General features: G+C 40.6%; 1 protein-coding gene across 1 annotated transcript; it reads left to right on the forward strand.

Moving 5' to 3' along the window:
- Positions 1-1,891: 1,891 nt before the first annotated feature.
- LOC140994600 (protein NLRC3-like) lies at positions 1,892-15,807 on the forward strand. Its single transcript, XM_073464316.1, has 11 exons — positions 1,892-1,924; positions 2,200-2,349; positions 2,602-2,721; positions 4,314-4,528; positions 4,880-6,677; positions 8,797-8,970; positions 10,467-10,640; positions 11,874-12,047; positions 12,743-12,916; positions 13,082-13,255; positions 13,932-15,807. The coding sequence occupies exons 2-11, from the start codon at positions 2,219-2,221 to the stop codon at positions 13,963-13,965; spliced, it is 3,168 nt and encodes a 1,055-aa protein (XP_073320417.1). The 5' UTR covers positions 1,892-1,924; positions 2,200-2,218; the 3' UTR covers positions 13,966-15,807.
- Positions 15,808-22,670: the final 6,863 nt, after the last annotated feature.

Raw genomic sequence — 22,670 nt, forward strand, 5'->3', positions numbered from 1 at the left:
TCTGTAGCTTGTTTTTGTTCTGCAACGCCAGCACACTGTATAAAATGACACAAAAGAAAAGGGCGTCGATTCACCTCTGTTACGGCGTCGATTACTACCTCCACTGACAGATCTGTAATTTTCATAATTTTTAATGTTTAATCAGAGTATATGTTTTGTTTTAAAAAAACGTAATCTGAAAAGTAACTCGTATTGATTAGTAGCTATTGATTGTAGTGGGGTAGAAGATTGAAGCAGCACAAAACAAAAATACTCCAGTAATGTACAACTGCCTCAAAACTCCAAGTTCAGTTGATGTTTTTCAGTCACACATTTCCAAAAGTGTCTCCTGCCTGCTCAGTCAGTTTTATTCCAGGCATCACACTGACTCATACTCTGTCACCTGCAGGTTGTAGACAGGACCGAGACCGACTGCCGTCAGGAACAGCAGACCCGAGCGCACGCTGCGACGCTGTGCACTGTGTCAGCTCGTCTATTTGCGTACACTCTCAATATGAGCTGTAAGATTTTTTTTTGTATTTATATGTGCAGTGACATCGTGCCCTTTGATCAGTCTGTGGTTTACTTGTGGATTTGTGTCACTTTTCTTAATCTACCACAGCTCCACAGGAGGGATGCCGACAACCGTGTACTCTCATTTATCTCCATGTGACGTTTAAAATAGGGTTTGGTTGAAGTTTCTCCAAAAGCGTTATAAGGCAATCGACAAGATAAATTGATCCGTAAATAAATAGATGGAGACGTGCTTGAGCTGTAGGGTTTCTTTTAATTAATTTTATCATGAATTTGAAAGAGGATCTGTGTGCATAGATGCCTCCAGGAGCAGTGGTGAATATTTAAAACCTTAACCAACACAGCAGATTATGTAGTTTATGCTGTTCAATGCAGCCAGGACTGCACAGATTTGTACATTAGGGATACAAAACAACCTCTCCATAAGCGAATGGGACAACACAGGAGGGCCAACTCCTCAGGTCAAGACTCTGCTGTCCACTCACATCTGCAGGAGAAGGGACAACTTCCAGGACAGCAGTGTAAACATCTTAGCCAGACAGAATCCATCTACGTCAAACTGGAACGACCATCCTTAAACAGAGGAGGTGGCCGACGACACCACTTATCACCCACCAGAAATATCACTTTAGATTCACATGTTCATGTTGGAACACAAGAGTAGGCTGTGCATAGTCAAAGTCACGGGAAGTCTCGCGTGAGTACGTCGGTTAATGAGAAGATGGAAGCAGAGAGCGGCGGTGGCGCAATTGTGAATCTAAAGTTGTATTTTTGTAATTTGCAGGTAAGCTGGTGATGTTATGAGGTACCCGGGGCGAGGATAAGGTTTACACTGTGCTTCTGTGCCACTGTTTTAAGTTCTGTAAGGTTAGCGGCTGTAGTTACTGTGTAAGTTTAGCATGTTAGCAGCTAATGTGGTAGCAGGAGCGCGCGGGCGGTAGCCATGACAATGAGCCGTTTAGTAAGAAATATGATGTCATAGTGAGCAAATATTGTTAATTTGTTCATGACTGAAACAAATTGAGATTTGATTTTACTTAAGTAAAAGTACATTCATCACTTGTAGCTGGTAAAGAGTTCACTTTCAATACTTAATGTCGGGTAGTTTAATCTACAACAATACGTCATAATTTATTAGTTTCATTATATTTTGTATTAATTATCAGAATCTGCAGAGTAACTCATGTTTACAAGTAGATGTAGTGGTGTAAAAAAATACAATAAACACATGTTAAACAGCTGATCTGTGTATATACACAACTGAGTTCTTGTAAATGGAGGAGCAACATGTGACACATGAGAACAGGGAGGGAACCTGAAAGTGAAAGTGTTCAGTCTGTCAGTTCAGAGTCCATTTTGAATGGATAGAACAACATGAAGACGGAGGAGGAAAACTGAAGTCAGAGACGAGGTGAGTGAGTTAAATTTAAAATTATTATTCATTACCTGTCAAAGTTTCTGAGTCAGTTTTCTCCCTGTGGACTGTAGAGGAAAGACATGTTAGAATGAACTTAACATTAAAACTTCTAAAGGTGTGTGTGTGTCTGTGTGTGTGTGAGTGTGTGTGTGTGTGTGTGTGTGTGTGTGTGTGTGTGTGTGTGTGGCTTCCTGATCTCTCAGTACTGTGTCAAACTCTTTGTTCTTGTGTTCTGAGCTCGCAGTCAGTTTTACTGTTTTGCCTCTCAGACTGACTTCAGACCAGAAGATGAGTCATTGTGTGGAGAAAGAGGAGGACAGAGCAGAGTCTCCAGTATCCAGCTGTCTGTCTATGAAGAGTGACTGGTCCAAAAATCCACCTCTAAACTTCAGTAATGAACCTGGACCCTCAGACACAAAGTAAGAGAACTGATACTAACTCTTTCAGTGTTTGCTGCTGATGTGTCACCATTTGCTAATTGCAGAGTAACATTAGCCTTCAGGATTGAAGAGATGTTCTGCCAAACCTTTGTATGTTAGAGCAAGCTGTCGTTGTCAGATCTATTTTATCATCAAGAGTTAAAACCAGATCACACATCCTGATGTACGAATGGCCCACAAGTGTCACTGTACATCAGAGAATTTATCATAAAAACATGTTGTTGTTTGCAGAGTTCATTTCAACAGACAGAGAGCAGAGTCTTCAGTATCCAGCTGTCTGTCTATGAAGAGTGACCGGTCCAAAAATCCACTTCTATACTTCAGAAATGAACCTGGACGCTCAGGCACAAAGTAAGACACTGTTTTTAGTGTAAACTGACCTGATGGGAGATGATGCATTGAAGAGTGTATTTTAATTCTTTATCAAAACACCTCCATTTGAAAATTTAAACTTAAAAAAATTATTCATTTCCAACGACGACAAATAAAAATAATCGATAATTCCCCTCAAACGCATTACAATGAAAGTAACAAGCCTGTTTTGTAAATGTATGGAGTTGATAGCACAGATGTCTGTGTTGAAATGTGGGGAGTAAAAGTAGAAAGTTGTCAGAAAAATAAATAGTCAAAGTAAAGATAACTCAAAAATCGATTTAAGTACAGTAGCAAAGTATTTGTACTTCATTCCTTCTGCCCTCTGCATAGCTGTTGTGCAAAGTTATTAAGTTTCTCCTCACTCAACAACTCTCAAAATCACACACTTCTTAGGCCGCAGCACTGGCTGGGGCAGAGGCATTATGTTTTCGGGTTGCCTGTCCATCTGTTCCAGTGTCATGATCGTGATATCCCAGGAATACTGACAGGGAATCATTCAAATCTCAAGGAAAATTACTTAATTGTAAAATATACATATAATTGAACAGATCTCACTTCCCAGCTCATATGTAAATAAACTCCTACATCATAGGTACAAAAAAACACACTGTTTTTGACACAACGAAAGAACTTTTATTTTATCTGCCGAATTTACAAGAAGGCCTAAATGATTAAGAATTTATCATAGACAGCCTTTTTCACAGAGTTTATAAATTTTTCCTAACTTGCAACAAAGAAGTATATATATTTACTAATAAAATGTTGTCTTCCTTCATAAATTTAGTGCCAGTGGTGAAATTAGTTGAACCAGCGTGTTCAAACAGCTGCTAAATGTCAGCAGGTAAGACATATTTTAGACACTGAGTAGCCAACAGGGTGATACAGCGATACTACGATAGTCTGACACAATGTTTTAGACAAAGAAAGAAACAACTTAATCACTAAGTTGTAATACATTAAGACTTAATGACATTTAGTGCGAAATGTACAAAAGGGCACACATAATCAACAATCTGCTGTAGCAGCTGTGCAATGTTGATTAAGTTTCTCATTCAACTCTCAAAACTGCAGTTTTTAATCCTCTGCATCGGAAACAGTTGTGGCTGAGACATAATGTTTACAGGTTGTCTGTCCATCTGTCCCATTCTCATGAGTGTAATATGTCAGAAAGGCCTGACAACATCTTTCATTTACAACACCCACGACCACTTTTAACCTCAGTCCAAACCTGTCTGAGTCAAGCTGAGCTGCCTGAAGTGACTGTGAAACAGTGAAGGACATAATGAGCTCTCTTTCATGGAGGAGTTTTACTGTGAAGAAGCTGCAGAAAGTGTTGAGTTTGTATTAATAACAAAATACAGGCAGATCACTAAATGTTTAATGAGACAAAGAGGAAAAGTAGATAATACGTGTTAATGAGTTTTCATTACAGACTGCTGAATTCAAACAAAAAAGTAACTTATTACTGTTCTGTGATCATCTGAGCTTCTAGACAGTGTCCGCCAAATCTTGATATTTTTCAACGACAATCACCAGCTCATCTTAGTAATAAAGAAATGTCTTCACAGAGAGAGGAAGGGGAGTCATGTTTCTGTGGAGGAGCAGACGTCCTGCTGTGTTTTGTGTGAGGACGTCCTGAAGGATCCAGTCTCTGCCAGCTGTGGACTGTGGCGGTGCATCACCTCTTACTTGGACAGGTCTGCTTCACCAGGAAACTCCTCCTGTCCCCAGTGTGGAAAAAGATCCAAAACAAGAGCTGGACTGCAAACAGCCAAAGTACAAAGTAAGACTGTAATCTTAAAAATCTATTGTAGAGACTTAAAATGAGTAAATTCAGCCATGTGGATACAACTCAAACAGGAGAACCTTAAAATCAATTATGAACCTCACTGGCAGCCAGTGGAGCGAGACCAGAATAGGGGTGATAGTGGTCTCTCTGGCTGCAGCATTCTGGATCAGCTGGAGCTCTAAACAGCCTGATTTTGGCAAAAGTATGAAGTTGGGAAAAGCTCTGACGACTGCATTAATTTGCTTGTCAAACATCAAATCAAATGTCACTCCAAGGTTTCTGCTGTCAATCAAATGAATGAAAATAATCACTTTGTTTTGTCTCAAACTTGTGTCTCTTTTTCAGTGGATGTTGGTCTGCAGGAGGTTTTAGATGAACATAAGATCAGTCTGAGGAGTAGATGTGAACCTGTGACTGAAGGAAGTGATGAAGCAGGAAGAGGAACCCTCCTCAACAGCATCTACACTGAGCTCTACATCACAGAGGGACAGAGTGAAGAGGTTAATACCCAACATGAGGTGAGGCAGCTTGAGACAGTTTCCAAGAAGAAAACCTTCAGTGAAACTCCGATCAAGTGCAGCGACATCTTTAAAGCATTACCTGACCAACAGAGACACATCAGAGTCGTTCTGACCAACGGCGTCGCTGGCGTTGGAAAAACCTTCTCAGTGCAGAAGTTCACTCTGGACTGGGCAGAGGGCTCCGAAAACCAAGATGTCAGTCTGCTGGTTCTGCTGTCGTTCAGGGAGCTGAACCTGATCAGAGATGAGCAGTACAGTCTTCTCGGGTTGCTCCATGTTTTCCATCCAACATTACAGAAGGTGACAGCAGAGAAGCTCGCTGTCTGTAAACTTTTGTTCATCTTTGATGGCCTGGATGAAAGCAGACTGTCATTGGATTTCCATGACGATGAGGTCGTGTCTGATGTCACACAGGAGTCATCAGTCAGCGTGCTGCTGACAAACCTCATCAAGGGGAAGCTGCTTCCCTCGGCTCTCGTCTGGATAACTTCCCGACCTGCAGCAGCCAATCGGATCCCTCCTTCACGTGTTGACAGGGTAACAGAAGTTCGAGGTTTCACTGATGCCCAGAAGGAAGAGTACTTCAGGAGGAGATTCAGTGATGAAGATCTGTCCAGCAGAGTCATCTCACACATCAAGACCTCCAGGAGCCTCCACATCATGTGTCTGATCCCAGTCTTCTGCTGGATCACTGCTACAGTTCTGGAGCACATGATGACTACAGACCAGAGAGGAGAGCTGCCCAAGACCCTGACTGACATGTACTCACACTTCCTGCTGGTTCAGACAAAGAGGAAGAAGCAGAAGTATGATGAGGGACATGAGACGAGTCCACAGGAGCTGATGGAGGCTGACAGACAAGTTCTTCTGAAGCTGGGGAGGCTGGCGTTTGAACATCTGGAGACAGGAAACATCATGTTCTACCAAGAAGACCTGGAGCGGTGTGGTCTTGATGTCACAGAGGCCTCGGTGTACTCAGGAGTTTGTACAGAGATCTTCAGAAGAGAGAGTGTGATCTTCCAGAAAACAGTCTGCTTCTTTGTTCATCTGAGCGTTCAGGAGTTTCTGGCTGCAGTCTACATGTTCCACTGTCACACCAACTGGAACATCCCATCCCTGAATGTCATTCCTTGGAGCGAAATGGCTGAAACAGACCCATCCCCGGATGTCTTTCTCAGAAGCGCCATGTATAAATCCCTTGAAAGTAAAAACGGACACCTGGACCTGTTCGTTCGCTTCCTTCATGGCCTCTCTCTGGAGTCCAACCAGACACTCTTAGGAGGCCTGCTGGATCAGACGGACAACAGTCCAGAAATCATCGAGAGCGCTATCGACAACCTGAAGAAGATGAACAGTGATAATATCTCACCTGACAGAAGCATCAACATCTTCCACTGTCTGACGGAGATGAACGACCCCTCAGTGCATCAGGAGATCCAAGAGCTCCTGAAGTCAGAGAACAAATCAAAGAAGGAACTCTCTGAGATCCACTGCTCAGCTCTGGCCTACATGCTGCAGTTGTCAGAGGAGGTTCTGGATGAGCTGGACCTGCATAAGTACAACACATCAGACGAGGGACGACAGAGACTGATTCCAGCTGTGAGGAACTGCAGAAAGGCTCGGTGAGTCCAGACGTTATTAACGTTATAAAACTGAAGCCTTCAGTATTAAAGATAAACACTTGCACAATTTAAAACTTTCACACTATCAAAGATTTGTTCAACTAGAATTAAACCTGCTCGTTGAAATAATGGTTCATGTGTTAAACTACAAATATCTACAAAAAAATGTTGTGTTTGTAGCTTTCAAGTCAGTGAACACAAGTATCCTCTATCATCTTCTGTTTGTCTTCAGGTGATGGGGGCTCGATACAAATCCAGCAACAAAACGTAAAGACTTGAAAATGTTCTGACCACCATCTTTAATTACAACAGTCTTTAACAGTGTCTGCACAGCATGTCTATAATGTGTCTATTAATTGTATGTTTTATATACAGACACACAGACATGTAATATCTGTAATCTGCTGGGACTAACATCACTTGAAGTTTAGGTTTTTTCAATTATTGCTTTTATCATTTTTTTTCTCAGCAGTTTCTTATTTATTTCACATGTTCTGTCCATTTTCACAATTTCCACAATTTGAGAGGATGTGACCGGAGCCCAACACATCACGCTGTCCATCATCATTAAAGACACAACACTGAGTTTATAACAGGTTCTAAAACAGTCTCAGTTTAATACTGAAGCTTTAATATGACTGTCATATGCAAACAAGACCTTCAGACCTTTTCACACTACTTCATACTGCTAAAATATTGTACTTCTTACTCCACTAGACTACACTCCTTGTAGCGGCTTTAAATAAATTCGTGATTTTACATAGTCTAGTTCCAACAATGAATGTCTTTTCATATGTTTTGCTGCACAAGAAATGATTCTGATTTATTTTTATATTAACAGTAAGGAAGCTCTCTCTGATAATGTTTCAATGGAATGGTTCTTAAACTGACATATTTCAAAGCTACTTTTGTGTTTTTTTAAAGCTTGTCCTGTTATTGTCTTGTGTCTTGTCTTGTCACCCCTTGTAAGAAATGCAAATACAAACTTTCAGTCAATGTGTTTCCCTTCTGCACCATTTCACAACAGTAGCACTAAAGGCAGGATATGCAGAGAAAGCAACAGCACACATTTGTGTTTGTGGTATTCATTAAATTTGCAGCCACAGTCTTTTTGTTTTCAGCAGCTGATTTCCTCAGACAGCAGCTGATGACACAGTCAGCTCCTGACGACCTCTAGGTTCATTCTGCCAGTGAAGGAGAGCTCAGCATGTTCAGTTCAGTGGAGGATTTTTATCAGAGCTCAGAGAAGAAATGATGTTGTTCATCAGTTGAACTCCACTTGAAGGAAATGTGTACTAATGTGTATTAATTAATTACCTCCACCAAGGACGTTACAATATTACTTGTGTCCGTTTGTAGGTTTGTCAGCAGGATTACACAAAAACTGCTGAAAAGATTTTCATGAAACTTGGATGGAGGATGGGTCTCAGCCCAGAATAGACCCCATTAACTTTTTGTGCAGATCCAGATAAAGGGGTGAATCCAGGACATTTTCATGATTTTTTCTCAGGGAAGAATGCATTGATCTTGATGAAAAAAATCAGGTGTATTCAGATGGCTGTCATCTGTGACTGAATACAATTTGATCCCGACAAAGGGGACTATGGGTCCTTGGTGGAGGTATACGCTCTACTGAGTGCCATTCTTGTTTTATAGGATATTAAAAGCAGATGAAGTGATATAATAAGATGCATCAAAGATGCACAAAATATAAACAAGCACTTGAAGTAAATACATGAGTGCAGTTACAACCTTCAGGGATTTAAAGTTCATTGAACTGTGTTAAAGTTGAACAAACAAATCACAGCACACTTCTGTAAATCAACACCTGACACATGCTTACATTACAGTCATTTGGCACTCTGAAAAATTTGTCCAAAAACATCACTTTTGGGTTCATTATGTTGCTCAAGGACACAACGACATGTGGACAGGAGGAACTCAAGTTTCAAACTATATAAACCTTGTGATTAATGACTGACGAGCCCAGGCTGACGAGCTGAGCTACAGCTGCTCATGCAAATGTGCTTTGTGATGTAAAATGCATAAAGTGTATTTACATTAGACTGCAAGATTATATTATAGGTGTTAAATTATCTTTATTCATCTGTATTCATAGATTTTCTCACTGTGGACTCTCAGAGACTCACTGTGAAATAGTGGCCTCAGCTCTGAAGTCCAACCCCTCCCATCTGACAGAGTTGGACCTGAGCCTTAACAACCTGAAGGATTCAGGAGTGAAGCTGGTGTCTGGTGGTTTGGAGAGTTCACACTGTAGACTGGAGACTCTGAGGTCAGTTCATGTGTTTTGCTTGTGTCAAGTGTAAATCTACCAAATTTAAACAGGAGCATCTGTAATACTTTGTAAGGGGAGTTTTGATGTTGCATTTAAGATTAATAGAACAGGATGTCAGTGCACATTAAATCCGGTGATGAAGATGATGGAGGATGAAGCTCAGTCAGCTGTGTGTTGATGGAGATGTCAGTAGTGATGAGGGTAGCCCATTGACTGCATGAAATAGTGGACAGAGCCAACGTGACGTCACCCACAGGTTTCTGAAGAGCCAGAATGAAACTCAAAGTGGGTGGTACCGGCCGTCGCCATCTTGGCAGTGCTTGACTCCTCCTAACTCTATTCAGAAATGGGCAAAGAGGTGGAGCGTGGGTGGAGCTGAAGTGAGGCGAGTTAGTTAAACAAGTCCACTGACCTTGAAGCTACCAAACCATCTAATGCTAATAAACTGTGTTCACACAAAGAGAAGCAAATTTTGCCTTACGCGAGATTGACTGCTGGTTTATTTGCCACAAACACCCAGACTACCTTTTACATTAGCAGCAAGATAGCGAGCAAGTGGTACAGAGGATGCATGCTGTTTGGTTTCAGCAAAGTAGCAGTCAAATAACAGTTGTAGTACATTAGTCGATTTCTGCACCTCCATGGCTCGTTATGGCAGGCAAATCCAGTTTGAATCCCAAAAGTTTAAAAAACAAATTCTATAATCTTCTCAACTCCATTTTCCTCCAGAGCTTACTGGCCCCAGCAGCTGTCTACTGGTTAGTGCTAACAGAGTTGCTCATTTATCCAAAACACCTGCCTCTGTCCACGCCAACTGGGTGTCATTTGTTTCAAAAAACAAATGACACAAGACAAACAAAACTGACACCGTGACTGAACATTATTATGTGTGACATCTATATTGAAATTCTCCAAAAGGCACCAACAACACAAATGCAGCTGAAAGATTAAGTTCAGTGACTGTAATTAGCCAATTAATTGTTTTGGAGCCAGCCTCAATGAGGATAGTCTAAATCTGTTCTGAAATGAGAGCATCAGAAGTGCTAGGACAGGCTAGAAAGGGTGGCAAAATATTTACCTAATTTTTATTCATTTGATAAAGTCTTAATTTTTATTTTGGCCATTTTGGAACATATACAACATAATATTGTTCATAAAATGACAAATGATTGTCATAAATTAGAAGAAGCAGAAGAGAATGAAAATAACAGTAAGATCATGTGTGATTTGAGACTGACTGAGATCAGCAGCAAGTTTGTAATTTGTATTGTCATGAACTGGTGTATGGATGTTGTGCTGACATTTTGATGATCTTTGTTGAAGGCTGACATTATAATGATCAATAACAACAATAACACAATGACAAGGTCACTCGACTCATTTTAGAGAGAAACTCATTGAAGGGGACATAGTAATGTTGAGCTGCCTGAACCTGAACACATCTGATTGGATTATAAATGGCATTTTATCGACATCATTTTTTCTTTGCTTAGATTGTGGAACTGCAATTTGTCAGAGATGAGCTGTGCTTCTCTGGCCTCGGCTCTGAAGTCCAACCCCTCCCACCTGAGAGAGCTGGAGCTGAGCAGCAACGAGCTGCAGGATTCAGGAGTGAAGCTGCTGTGTGATTTTCTGCAGAGTCCACACTGTAGACTGGAGACTCTGAGGTAAGTTCACTGACTCTGTTACTATTGTAGATCTTAAATGTTTACTTAGCATTTATGTTGAAAGATAACTTACATCCATTAAGCTGGTAATGTCCTTTAGTTTGTATTTTCATGTCTGTGTACTAAATTTAGCAACATATTTCATCCCTCATAATGCTACATTGTGAACAACAAATCCATATTTAAACAAATATAAAAGGAAACTTGTTGTTAAGACATGTATATATAAACAGCTTGATACTTTCTGCTGGAACAAACAAATCTTTGACACAGGTTTCAACAATTGAAGCTACAAACTTGATATTAACAAACTGGGTCACTGTCAAGGCGAATCAGCTCTGATCAGATCTGTTTTCTCTCGTAACGATGACGGATGATGCTTTGCCATTCAAGAAACATGCAATGTTGAAACCATAGAAATAAACCACTATTTAGTTTATTTGAATTTTGTAGATGTTGTAGCAAAATGTATTAACCTCACATATTATCGTTACCTTTTCACTCATTCACTTTACATATTCAACTACCTTTTTACCTTTTATAGTATTAGCTGAAATGGATTGATTCTGAATTCTCTATTTTTCTATTATCCCACTTTATTAAATCGCACAAATACAAACCTTTGTTTATTCATCTTTATTTGTTTACTTCTCAAAAAGAATTTCCACCACAGTAGACAAGTGTGTGATGGGGTTTTAGGCCCACTTGATTTCGGATTTTATCAGTTGAATCTGATTTGGCTGTTCAAAACAAAGATTGATTTGACGGGGAGACGGTGCTTACTACAGGTCAGTCACAGTCATGAGTTGTCACTGGCGCGCTCTTGGAGGCAGGGCAGGTCCAGCGTGGCCCTACTCCTGAGCCGGTTATTTATGGTGGCAAAAAATGTGAACGGGCCATCCCTACTTATTTGTTTTTTATTTGTTTAATTTCCAGATACATTTTCATCAAACACATAACCATGATTATAACCATAACCAATGTCAAACACAAGTTTAACACTATAATTTGTCAGAAATCACATGTTTTATGGGGGATCTCGAAAACCTAGCTGGTCTGTAGAAGGCTGACATTATGCCTATCCACAATTACATACTGACAAAGTCACTCGACTCATTTTAGGGAGAAGCTCATTGATTAGGACATAGTAATGTTGAGCTGCACATCTAAAATCTGAACACATCTGATTGGATTATAAATTATTTTTATGTTCATAATTTCTTCTTTATTTAGATTGAATTGCTGCAGTTTGTCAGAGATCAGCTGTGCTTCTCTGGCCTCAGCTCTGCAGTCCAACCCCTCCCATCTGAGAGAGCTGGAGCTGAGTTACAACAAGCTGCAGGATTCAGGAGTGAAGCTGCTGTGTGATTTTCTGCAGAGTCCACACTGTAGACTGAATACTCTGAGGTCAGACACATTTTTTTACTTCTGTGCTCAGATTATTATAATGTGAAAGTTGTGGTCAGGCTAAACAGCAGACATCAGGTTGTATTGTACTGATCCACACTCAGTATCTCAATGCTGAAGTCTATTTTCTTCTTTTTGTGGTTTAGTCCATTGACTGTGGCAGAGCAATGTTGAGTCACATTTAAAACCTTTGTATAAAAACAAAATTTACACTGGATAATTCACTCTGAACCTCTGAAACTCTAATATAAAGAATATATTATCTATATCTATATATATATCTAATATAAAAGAATATAAGTTGTTCGTTCACGTTTCCCCCAAAATTCATCCTGACATATTTGCATCTTTGGAAACTTTGAAATCTTGAGTCAAATCTTAAATCAGTTTCTGTGGGTTTTATTTGTGTTTGGCTGCACATTAGTTTGTATAGATGGAGCCACTGGTGGAGCTGCCAGAGTTTAAGAGATGAAGTAACTGAGTATTTAGTGAAGTAGCAGCACGTTGTCATTAATATTAATGAGAGCTCTTTATCACTTTTTGTATTTGACAGGTTTGAACATGCATCCTGTTGGATTCAGATGTTTGGATTTTCCCTTTTCTAAACTTCTTCATTCTAAACCTTCTTGAGCTCTGAACAGATTATTAAACATAAACATTGTCTTCTACAGTTACATCATTTATTCTTTGCCTAGATTGTGGAACTGCAGTTTGTCAGAGATCAGCTGTGCTTCTCTGGCCTCAGCTCTGCAGTCCAACCCCTCCCATCTGAGAGAGCTGGAGCTGAATGAAAACAAGCTGCAGGATTTAGGAGTGAAGCTGCTGTGTGATTTTCTGCAAAATCCACACTGTAGACTGGAGACTCTGAGGTAAGTTCACTGACTCTCTGTTACTTTTGTAGATCTTAAATGTTTACTTGCCAATTGAACCTTATTTATGTTGATAGATAACTTACATCCATGAAGCTGGTAGTTCTTTTTTTAATATATATTTTCATGTTTGAGAGTTGAGTACATCATTTATTCTTTATTCAGATTGAGGGACTGCAGTTTGTCAGAGATCAGCTGTGCTTCTCTGGCCTCAGCTCTGAAGTCCAACCCCTCCCATCTGAGAGAGCTGGATCTGAGGGGAATCAAGCTGCAGGATTCAGTAGTGAAGCTGCTGTATGATCTGAAAAAGATTCCACACTGTAGACTGGAGACTGTGAGGTCAGTAAAGAGAGTCAGTCCCTGCTGGTTTCAGAAGTATTGTACTAAAAACAGTATCAAAGCGAAGATCCAGCATTTCTTGTTTTCTTAGATGAAGCTGTGACAGGAGAATGGTGACAAGCTTCAGGATCTCAAAGTCTTTGTTGTCTCAATTCAATACTAAGTAATTGATCATTGCATTTAGTAACCATGTGGTGTTTCTACAGACCAGAATCTCTGCTGAAGTCCAGTCACCACAGCTGATGTTTCACTGCTCAGTCTTTGTATGAACATAAAGGACCTTTAACGTCATGTATTTATCTGTCCATCTTTAATTTGTTTTCTCCTAATATTTGTATAACAGCCTCCATACTTACACATTTGTCATGTAATACTTCAAAAGTAGATGACGTATTCGAATGTGACAGAGATGCTGGTTTTTAACAGCTTTGAACTCTAACAGCAGTAAATCATCATCAGTAAATATCTCTGTTTCTGCAGTAATGATACGTTCAGCTTCACTCCGAAAAGGTTAACATGAGTGCTGAAAGGAAGCTGGCTGCACTACACAGCACATGTGGTCTGAACAGGACTCAAGTGTCCTGCTGGTCTTTATATTACTGACTGACAGCTGATGGAGGGAATCTCTGTAAACACTCACTTATAACTTCTGTTGTCTGTCTTCTTCTCTCCTCAGCTGGTGGAGCTCTCTGTCACAGTGTGAGCAATGAGAGAGGTGGTGGTGATGAGAGGATCAGCTGTGTCCTGATGATCCAGAGAGGTTGAAGCAGCAGCATCAGCTGGTGGGTGGAGAGGCTCTGACTGGGAGGTGGAGAGGAGAGGAGAGCTTCATCCAGCAGTGACTGAGTGAGAAATCACAACAAGTAGATATGATTCTCAGTCTAATCTGCTCTGAGATCAGCTCCACTGTCACACAAAATGTCAAGTCAACCTCCACCTCCAAATGTTGGGGCCCCGGGTTCTTAGTTCCACTAACTGCCGCCCTACTGCACCCCTGGATTTGACAATAAAAGAAACAAATGCAACACCACATTCATCCAGTAAAAACACAATCAAATTAAAGTCTTACCTCCTATATACCATCATTTATAAACTATTTGTACATTACGATTAAACTTCAGAACGTTTTTGTCACTTGTGTAGCCTGACGTTCTACTTAAGGGGCCGCAACATGCTCAGTAATGATAATCATGAGATAATGATGCATCAGACACCTGAAGCTGAATGTTTTACTCTTTATGGAATATCTTTTTCTTTGACTGTCTTTATGTTGTACACGTCTTGTTTTGAAATCAAAGTGTCAAATACAGTGGATTTGCTCCACGTGTTGATCATGTATCAAGTTTTAAATCTAGTTTTCAAGTTTTTAGAAGTGAAAACATTTTGATAATCATATTTCCTGCAGCATCAGCAAATTCCAGTTAAATGTGGGACCCTGTTAGTTTCACATTACATGATCAGCACAGATACATGAAATCAACCTGTGGAGCTTTTCCTCCTCTGAAGTCAGTGTTGAAGCCGTTGTCATCGCCTCCGTTCACGTTCTGTAGCTCCTGCTGGAGCTGCTTTCTGCCAGCAGATGTCACCGTTTCCCCTGTTTCCCCTCAAAGTGTTTAAACTGAACTGATGATGAACCTAATTTATGTTTACAAATAACTTACATCCATAAAGCTGGTAATGTCCTTTAGTTCATATTTTCATGTCTGTGTACTAAATTTAGCACCGTATTTCATCCCTCATAATGCTACATTGTGAACAACAAATCCATATTTAAACAAATATAAAAGGAAACTTGCTATTAAGACATGTATATATAAACAGCTTGATACTTTCTGCTGGAACAAACAAATCTTTGACACAGGTTCAGACGGGCCAGGGTTTTGTTTTCAGATTTGAGATCTAGTTAGTAGGGATGCCCGGATCGATCTGCCACAATCAAAGTGTTTAAACTGAACTGATGTGAATGTTTTCTTTCTGACTGACTTCTGGGGCAAAAATGTAAAAATACAAATACATTTGGTTTGTCTTGATTTAAAATGTTAAATACAGACATTTTCAACAGGTCCAAAGGCTAAATGTGATGTAATGTCATAAAGACACATTTTGAACATTCACTTAAAGTAGCAACATAATCATTTAATGCATTCATAGTTAAGTGAAGAGAGTTAATAAGTGTATTAATGACAAAACCTACCAACAGTAAAAGTCAACAAATTACCCAGAATGTCACATAAAACTCAAACGAGACATTAAATGTTTTGCACGAAAAGTCTGAACTTGGTAAATAACTATAGATGTCAAATCACTGACGTTTGCTTATTTTCACTAAAGTCAACTAAGAGTGTTGCGAGCAGACACCAGCAGAAAGATCTCATAGGATTCAACAGATTCAGCTGTCTCATTTTTTGTGTTTTATTTTGTGTTTTTCCTTTTGTTTCTCCTGGATGTTTGTCCATTTATACTTTACAGTAAATCCATTTGAAAGAATTTCTACAGAGGAGTGAGACGTTTGTTCAAAACAATAAAGGTGTGATTTTATGTTTCGACCAAAAGGAGGCAGCATCCCTCCTTCATTTTAACAGGAATGTTCGGTACAGTTTGGATCATGGTTTCTTCACATTTTGTCAGTGTCAGACTTCAGATCAGTTCTTTAAAAGATTTAAATTTGAAAACGAGGCTGTTGTCGCTGTTACGTGCTCTTCAGTTTAACTTCTTGCGAGTTTAATGCCATTGGGTGAATTACAGGTTCTCAGAAAGACAGGTATTTTCTCAGCAGTGGTGGAAGAAAAACTCAGATCTGTTACCTGAATTACTGAATAACATTGTCAAAATACTTAATTACAAGAACATTTCCTGCATTCAAATCTTCAAAAAAAAAAAAAAAAAGTAATCCATTACTGGAAAAAAATTATGCCATTCAGTGCACCCGTGGAGAGACTAATTAGTCTTGGAAGTCTTGTCCTTACCCCCAAGAGAAATCGACCCATGCTTTGAAGTAACAAGTTACTTTTTAATAGCAGTAATCTTGTAACGTAATGAGTTACATTTTTTAGTAACATTACCAAACACTGCTGGCAACTAATAAAGAAAGTAAAATCACCAAATTGAATGTGGAAAAGTTACTGCAACTGAGTCTTCGGTGAACCCCCCCCAGCCAGACAGGGTCCAGCTATTTACTGATGGCGATTATGTGTCATGTTTAGAGCAAAACACTTACAACACAATATAACAACATACATATGATTATAAACAGTTTTCTGAGACATTTTTTTAGACTTACAGCTGTCTGTAGCTTGTTTTTGTTCTGCAACGCCAGCACACTGTATAAAATGACACAAAAGAAAAGGGCGTCGATTCACCTCTGTTACGGCGTCGATTACTACCTCCACTGACAGATCTGTAATTTTCATATTTTTTTAGTTTAATCAGAGTATATGTTTTGTTTTAAAAAAACGTAATCTGAAAAGTAACTCGTATTGATTAGTAGCTATTGATTGTAGTGGGGTAGAAGATTGAAGCAGCACAAAACAAAAATACTCCAGTAATGTACAACTGCCTCAAAACTCCAAGTTCAGTTGATGTTTTTCAGTCACACATTTCCAAAAGTGTCTCCTGCCTGCTCAGTCAGTTTTATTCCAGGCATCACACTGACTCATACTCTGTCACCTGCAGGTTGTAGACAGGACCGAGACCGACTGCCGTCAGGAACAGCAGACCCGAGCGCACGCTGCGACGCTGTGCACTGTGTCAGCTCGTCTATTTGCGTACACTCTCAATATGAGCTTTAAGATATTTTTTTATATTTATAGGTGCAGTGACATCGTGCCCTTTGATCAGTCTGTGGTTTACTTGTGGATTTGTGTCACTTTTCTTAATCTACCACAGCTCCACAGGAGGGATGCCGACAACCGTGTACTCTCATTTATCTCCATGTGACGTTTAAAATAGGGTTTGGTTGAAGTTTCTCCAAAAGCGTTATAAGGCAATCGACAAGATAAATTGATCCGTAAATAAATAGATGGAGACGTGCTTGAGCTGTAGGGTTTCTTTTAATTAATTTTATCATGAATTTGAAAGAGGATCTGTGTGCATAGATGCCTTCAGGAGCAGTGGTGAATATTTAAAACCTTAACCAACACAGCAGATTATGTAGTTTATGCTGTTCAATGCAGCCAGGACTGCACAGATTTGTACATTAGGGATACAAAACAACCTCTCTATAAGCGAATGGGACAACACAGGAGGGCCAACTCCTCAGGTCAAGACTCTGCTGTCCACTCACATCTGAAGGAGAAGGGACAATCCTTCCAGGACAGCAGTGTAAACATCTTAGCCAGACAGAATCCATCTACGTCAAACTGGAACGACCATCGTTAAACAGAGGAGGTGGACAGCGACACCACTTATCACCCACCGACAACGCTGTCCTGAGTTCCCTCCCATACTTAACACCCATTCACACCTGGACCCACCTAGCTGTAACGATCCACGTGAATGCCGGTTGGGTCAGCGACTCACATTTGACCTTAACGACCCTGTAAGGACACTCCCACACAGGGTTTAAAGCCTGACTCCCTGTTGGATGAGAGGTGAGACGTCTTCAAGAAACTGTCGTGGAGTCCAGTTGACTACAATACAGTACTTTCAGGTATTTTTTCAGGTATCTGTACTTTGCTTGAGTATTAATTTTTCTGACAATTGCTGACTTTCCCTCCCTAAATATGAACACAAGTATCTGAATTTGCTCCTTCTTACATTTTCAAAACAGGCACGTTACTTTAATTTGATGCATTTGAGGGGAATTATGGATTATTTTTATTTTGAATGCCGCCTTCCCAACATCACAAGACAGATTTCAAACTATCAGTGCAGACGTAGCGAAAGGAAACGATGTAAAAGACGTAAGAAGATGGAAAGATGGAAATACAGTGAGTGAGCCAGGACAGGTCAAGGACAAAGGACGATGCTTAAAGCGGACATCGACAACTTTACAATTTCCCCCCTTCCTAGCGTTTCCCTGTGGTATTACTTTTGGTGCCACTATCGCAAAGATGGTTTTAGCAACGTGGCTACGGCTAACGTAATGCTGAGTAGCATAGTGAAAGTGAGGCTTGTAGTGTCATTTTTCTACATCCATTACACAGTACAATCTGTATTCACTTTAGAAATATAAGTTATAAAACAAGAGAATTTTCTTTTGACAGTTTAACTAATGTTCAAATTGTCAAGCAGGAGAAGGCAGTCCAAACAAGTCAACAAATCCAAGGCAGACGGGTCAAAAACAAGTGGCAGATTTCAGACAAAACAACAGAAACGCTGCAGATGGCCTGAACACAAGTGAATGACGATGACAACATGACAAACTGGCAAAGTTAAGGGCCGGTGAGCAGGTTATACACTGGAAAGACCGATGAGATCGTGAGGAGGCAGACGTATCAGCAGGTGGGGATGATTTGGGAATGTCAAAGGTGGCCAGGATTGATGGGTAAGTCCGTGGGGCATCTGGTGGAGAACGGCAGGTCGGGAAAGTTCAACATGAAATGCAGGGTGGGACTTGGTGACATGAGACGCGTCCGGAGGCTGGGACAGACGGCTGACTGAGCAAAACAAAAACAACTGAGGCAGCTGTCGTGACAGAGAGGGAGGCACGCAGCTCATGTGAAAACAAACACAAACACAATCTTTTCCAGCGCATCCTTGTCCGCTGGACCATCTATTAACTGAAAACTAGATTTTTCCGACATGATGACAAGTTTTTAGCAGCTTTGAAAGCCAAATAGTCTCCAACTTCCTCATCCAAGTAGCTGACATCAAGTGCATGCACAGTCCTAATACACAGATCGTTTCTCTAGTTTATTCTTTAGTTGCTCTCCCTCCCTCCTCTCTCTCTCTCTCTCTCTCACATTCTCACTGCTGTTTATTTGACTGAAGTGACTCATCACTCAGCAGCGCTGGGACTCGTCTCCCAGCTCTCATTGCTTCCCTGGCAAAAACTAAAATTAGGCGAAATTTTTTAGCGCCAGCAGAAAGTGGCTCTCCACAGAAAGATTTATTTTGAGAGGCGTCCCTCTCATCTAATGTGCTGCAGGCATTCACACACTCACATATGGGTACAAATGTGTACAGACAAACACCAGCAATCCCTACAGTGTCTGACTCTGCGTGTGTGTATGTGCGTTATAGCAAAAGGTGGACGGTTTTACAGCCTTTAGTCTGAGTTTAGCTCAGCCCAGGTGATCAATAATTTTTCTGTTTCCTCATAAGCAACATGAATAACTCAGTGATTATTTAACCAGTGCTGTTTGATCAGAAATCAGATTGTGTTGACTGCTTAAAAAATAAATAAATAATTGTTCTGATGACTTACAGCCAATTATTTTATTTTGAAGGGTGGATTTTTAACTCTGAGCTCAACTATCTTTCACAAGCTTAAATAAATATAGGATTAAGCCGGATTACATGAGTTTTATTGGAACAAAGCCCTGACTCATGATCCTTCACTGACACAGAAACCTACACACAGTATGTACATTTCCATACATTCAGATCACAGTGATATCAACCCAGTGTTAATGTCCTCATGTCTCGTTTAAATATCCAGTGATTTCACGCTTACAAAGATTGTCAGTTCAAACAGTGGTCTATCACTTGGAGGCTGTCTCGCCACAAACACGGCTAAAAAATGTCCCCACGTCTCGTCAAAAATATCCAGTTTTGTTGCCGCTAACACAGATGGAAATTGTCCTCATGTCTCGTTTAACTATCCAGTGGTATCATGCTTGCAAAATGTTGAAACGCTGTCCTGAACAGTGGTCTCTCGCTTAGCAGCTGTCTTGCCACTAACACTGATGGGAAATGTCCCCATGTCTTATTTTATTACACAGTGGTTTCATGCTTTGAAAATGTTAAAACACCACTTCCACCACTGGTCTCTTGTTCGGTGCCCAGCTGTCACACCACCATCCCGTCCACCTCTGGACATGGACCTCAGCTAAAATACATTTAATATGAACGTCATATTGAAATGCTGGTGTGACACTTTTGTGGCGTAGCTTACTGACGGCTTGAATGACAGTGAAGTACATATTCTGCATAAGCGGCGCGTTTGTGTGGTGGAGCGTCTTGCTTTGTATGTCCGGTGCCGACGTAAACGGGTCAGAGCAGCCACACAGCCGGGTAGCGGTCTCATCCGAGCCTGCAGTGGCGCTTTTTCTGCAAAAAATACACCTGAAAACAATCTGTGGACAGTCTTATCAACATTTTACCAGCGTAGCACTACAGTGTTAATGTCTGTTTCTGCAGAATATGTCACAGACATGGAGAGAATATATACTACTGGTGAAATGCAGTATTTTTCGGGTGTGCTTCCTTTTTCTTCTGCTCCCTCCCCCTCTCTCTCTTTCAAAGCAGGTAAAGTAAAATCACCAAATCATCTTTACTGAAAATGATCGAAGCTTCATGCAGTAGCCGCGCTGCAGCGTCGACGCTACCTGTGTGGTGATGCAGTTCAGCAACGCAGCCGACTCACGCTGCACTGCAACATTGGATCTGAAATCCTGATGACTTCGACTCAAAACATATATTATTTTATTAGCATTCAAGAGCAGCATACTGCCTCCCAAGAGTCCTTGCTCTCTCTCAACATTATCGATTGCTGCTGGGGGCCATATGCTCGTGGCAGGAAACACACACATAAAAGAAAAAAACATTTTTAATGGAGAACTGTGACATGATGGCATTTTGTTTAAAGAGTTTCTGCGTGTAAATGTTGTTCGAAGCGTCCCAGCTGCTCTCAGGTCAGTCCGATGCTCTTGTTTAATTTGTGTGCATGTTTCAGGAGGCGGGAATGTGTCTGCAGGCGAGTGGGAGGCAGAAGAAAAAAACACCTTTCCTCCTTGTCAGTGTGACCTTCAAGGTGACGAACGGGCGTGGAGGTATGATTTATACAAAGGTGTGTTTGTGTGTGTGTGTGTGTGTGTGTGTGTGTGTGTGTAGTCAAGAGAGGAAGTGAGAAACACACACACACACAAGCCGGTTGTGTGTGGAGGAGTAAAAATGAGCGGCTGGTATCTTAGCAACAGCACGTTAACGGAGGACAGGAGAGAATGCGTCGGTGAAGGTTGATGGTATACCAAACTACTGAGAGTCTGCACACACATGCACACACACACACACACACACACACACACACAACCATTCATTCATGTCAGGACTCACCACTAATGGGGTAGTTTGTTGCTGGAGCCCCCAGACAGGAGACACGAGGATTTTCTGTTTCAGCCACCTGATGAGTCGCGGAGAGTTGTTTCATGTTTCCAGGACTTCAGCACGGTTTTATCTTATGCCATAAAAGTATGAAGTGCAAAAGACTGAGTGCATTTTAATTTTTGCAAAACTTGAGTGGAAATGTTGAAAATTTGAAAGAAATTTCAGATATCACTACAGATGGAAAAGTTTGTGAGTCGATAACATTGTCTGTTGAAACAGTAGACAGAGGCACAGTAACATTACTCAGTTAACTCCAGCCTAATCAAAAATGGGCCAAAAGGCCGAGCGTCAGTGAAGCTGAGGCGAGCCAAAATAATCCTGATTACTCAAACGCACCCATCCAGTGCTAGCTCCAAGCTAGCTAGGCTAACAAACTAGCTGCGTTCACACAGAAAGAAAAGCGAATCACCACATGTTATTCATGCGAGTTTGATTGTGGGTTTTATTATTACTCCTTTATATCTTTGTGGTGCGTTTAGGAACAGCTGGGACAGAAACAGAAGTGAGGAATGAATCGTGATGTACATGAAGCGTGTGACTTACTAACGAAGAGACATGAATGCTGTGTTATAATCCCGTTTTCTCTATTGTTTTATACTGTGTACAGTTTGACTGGCACCTGCTTCCTCTGACATGGTTTATTGTAATGCCTCCAGCTGTTTATATTTGCATAACCCTGTGGCAGCATGCATTCATTTGAACTTTCTTTTTTGGATGGAAACCTGGTTATTGATCATCATGGGACACAAACAGTGCTTTGCCACCGCCGCCGTCTGAGTCGCAGCCCCAGAAATGGGTCATGCAGTCGGCATGAAAAGAAATTTCCAACTTCAATGCAACTGTTAAAGCTGCATCGTTACTGCGCCACGGGAGCATAATCATAAATATTCAATACAGTCATGGAAATCATAGGAAAACGTTCAGCTGCGTATGAAATGAGCGAGGGGGGACTCTGGAAAACATGTGTTCCCTGTTTTGTTTTGTTTTTTGGCCTGCTGGAATTTATTTGCAATGACTCCTTTTAAAGGAGTAGTTCAACATTTGGGGAATTATGTTAATTTGCTTTTATTCGTGAGAGTCAGATGAGAAGATCTACACTTAAGAAGCACTTAATGTTCAGTGTTAAAGCCAAGCTAATGGCCTGCTA

Source organism: Pagrus major, chromosome 4, assembly GCF_040436345.1.
Source record: "Pagrus major chromosome 4, Pma_NU_1.0".
Taxonomy (NCBI): Eukaryota; Metazoa; Chordata; class Actinopteri; order Spariformes; family Sparidae; genus Pagrus; species Pagrus major.

What these genes read in the sequence shown, in the direction of transcription:
- LOC140994600 (XM_073464316.1), top strand. Translation starts at nt 2,219, where the DNA reads ATGAGTCATTGTGTGGAGAAAGAGGAGGACAGAGCAGAGTCTCCAGTA. An exon ending in GCAAACAGCCAAAGTACAAA is followed by an intron (nt 4,529 to 4,879) that starts GTAAGACTGTAA and finishes TCTCTTTTTCAG; the next exon opens with TGGATGTTGGTCTGCAGGAG. An exon ending in AGGAACTGCAGAAAGGCTCG is followed by an intron (nt 6,678 to 8,796) that starts GTGAGTCCAGAC and finishes CTGTATTCATAG; the next exon opens with ATTTTCTCACTGTGGACTCT.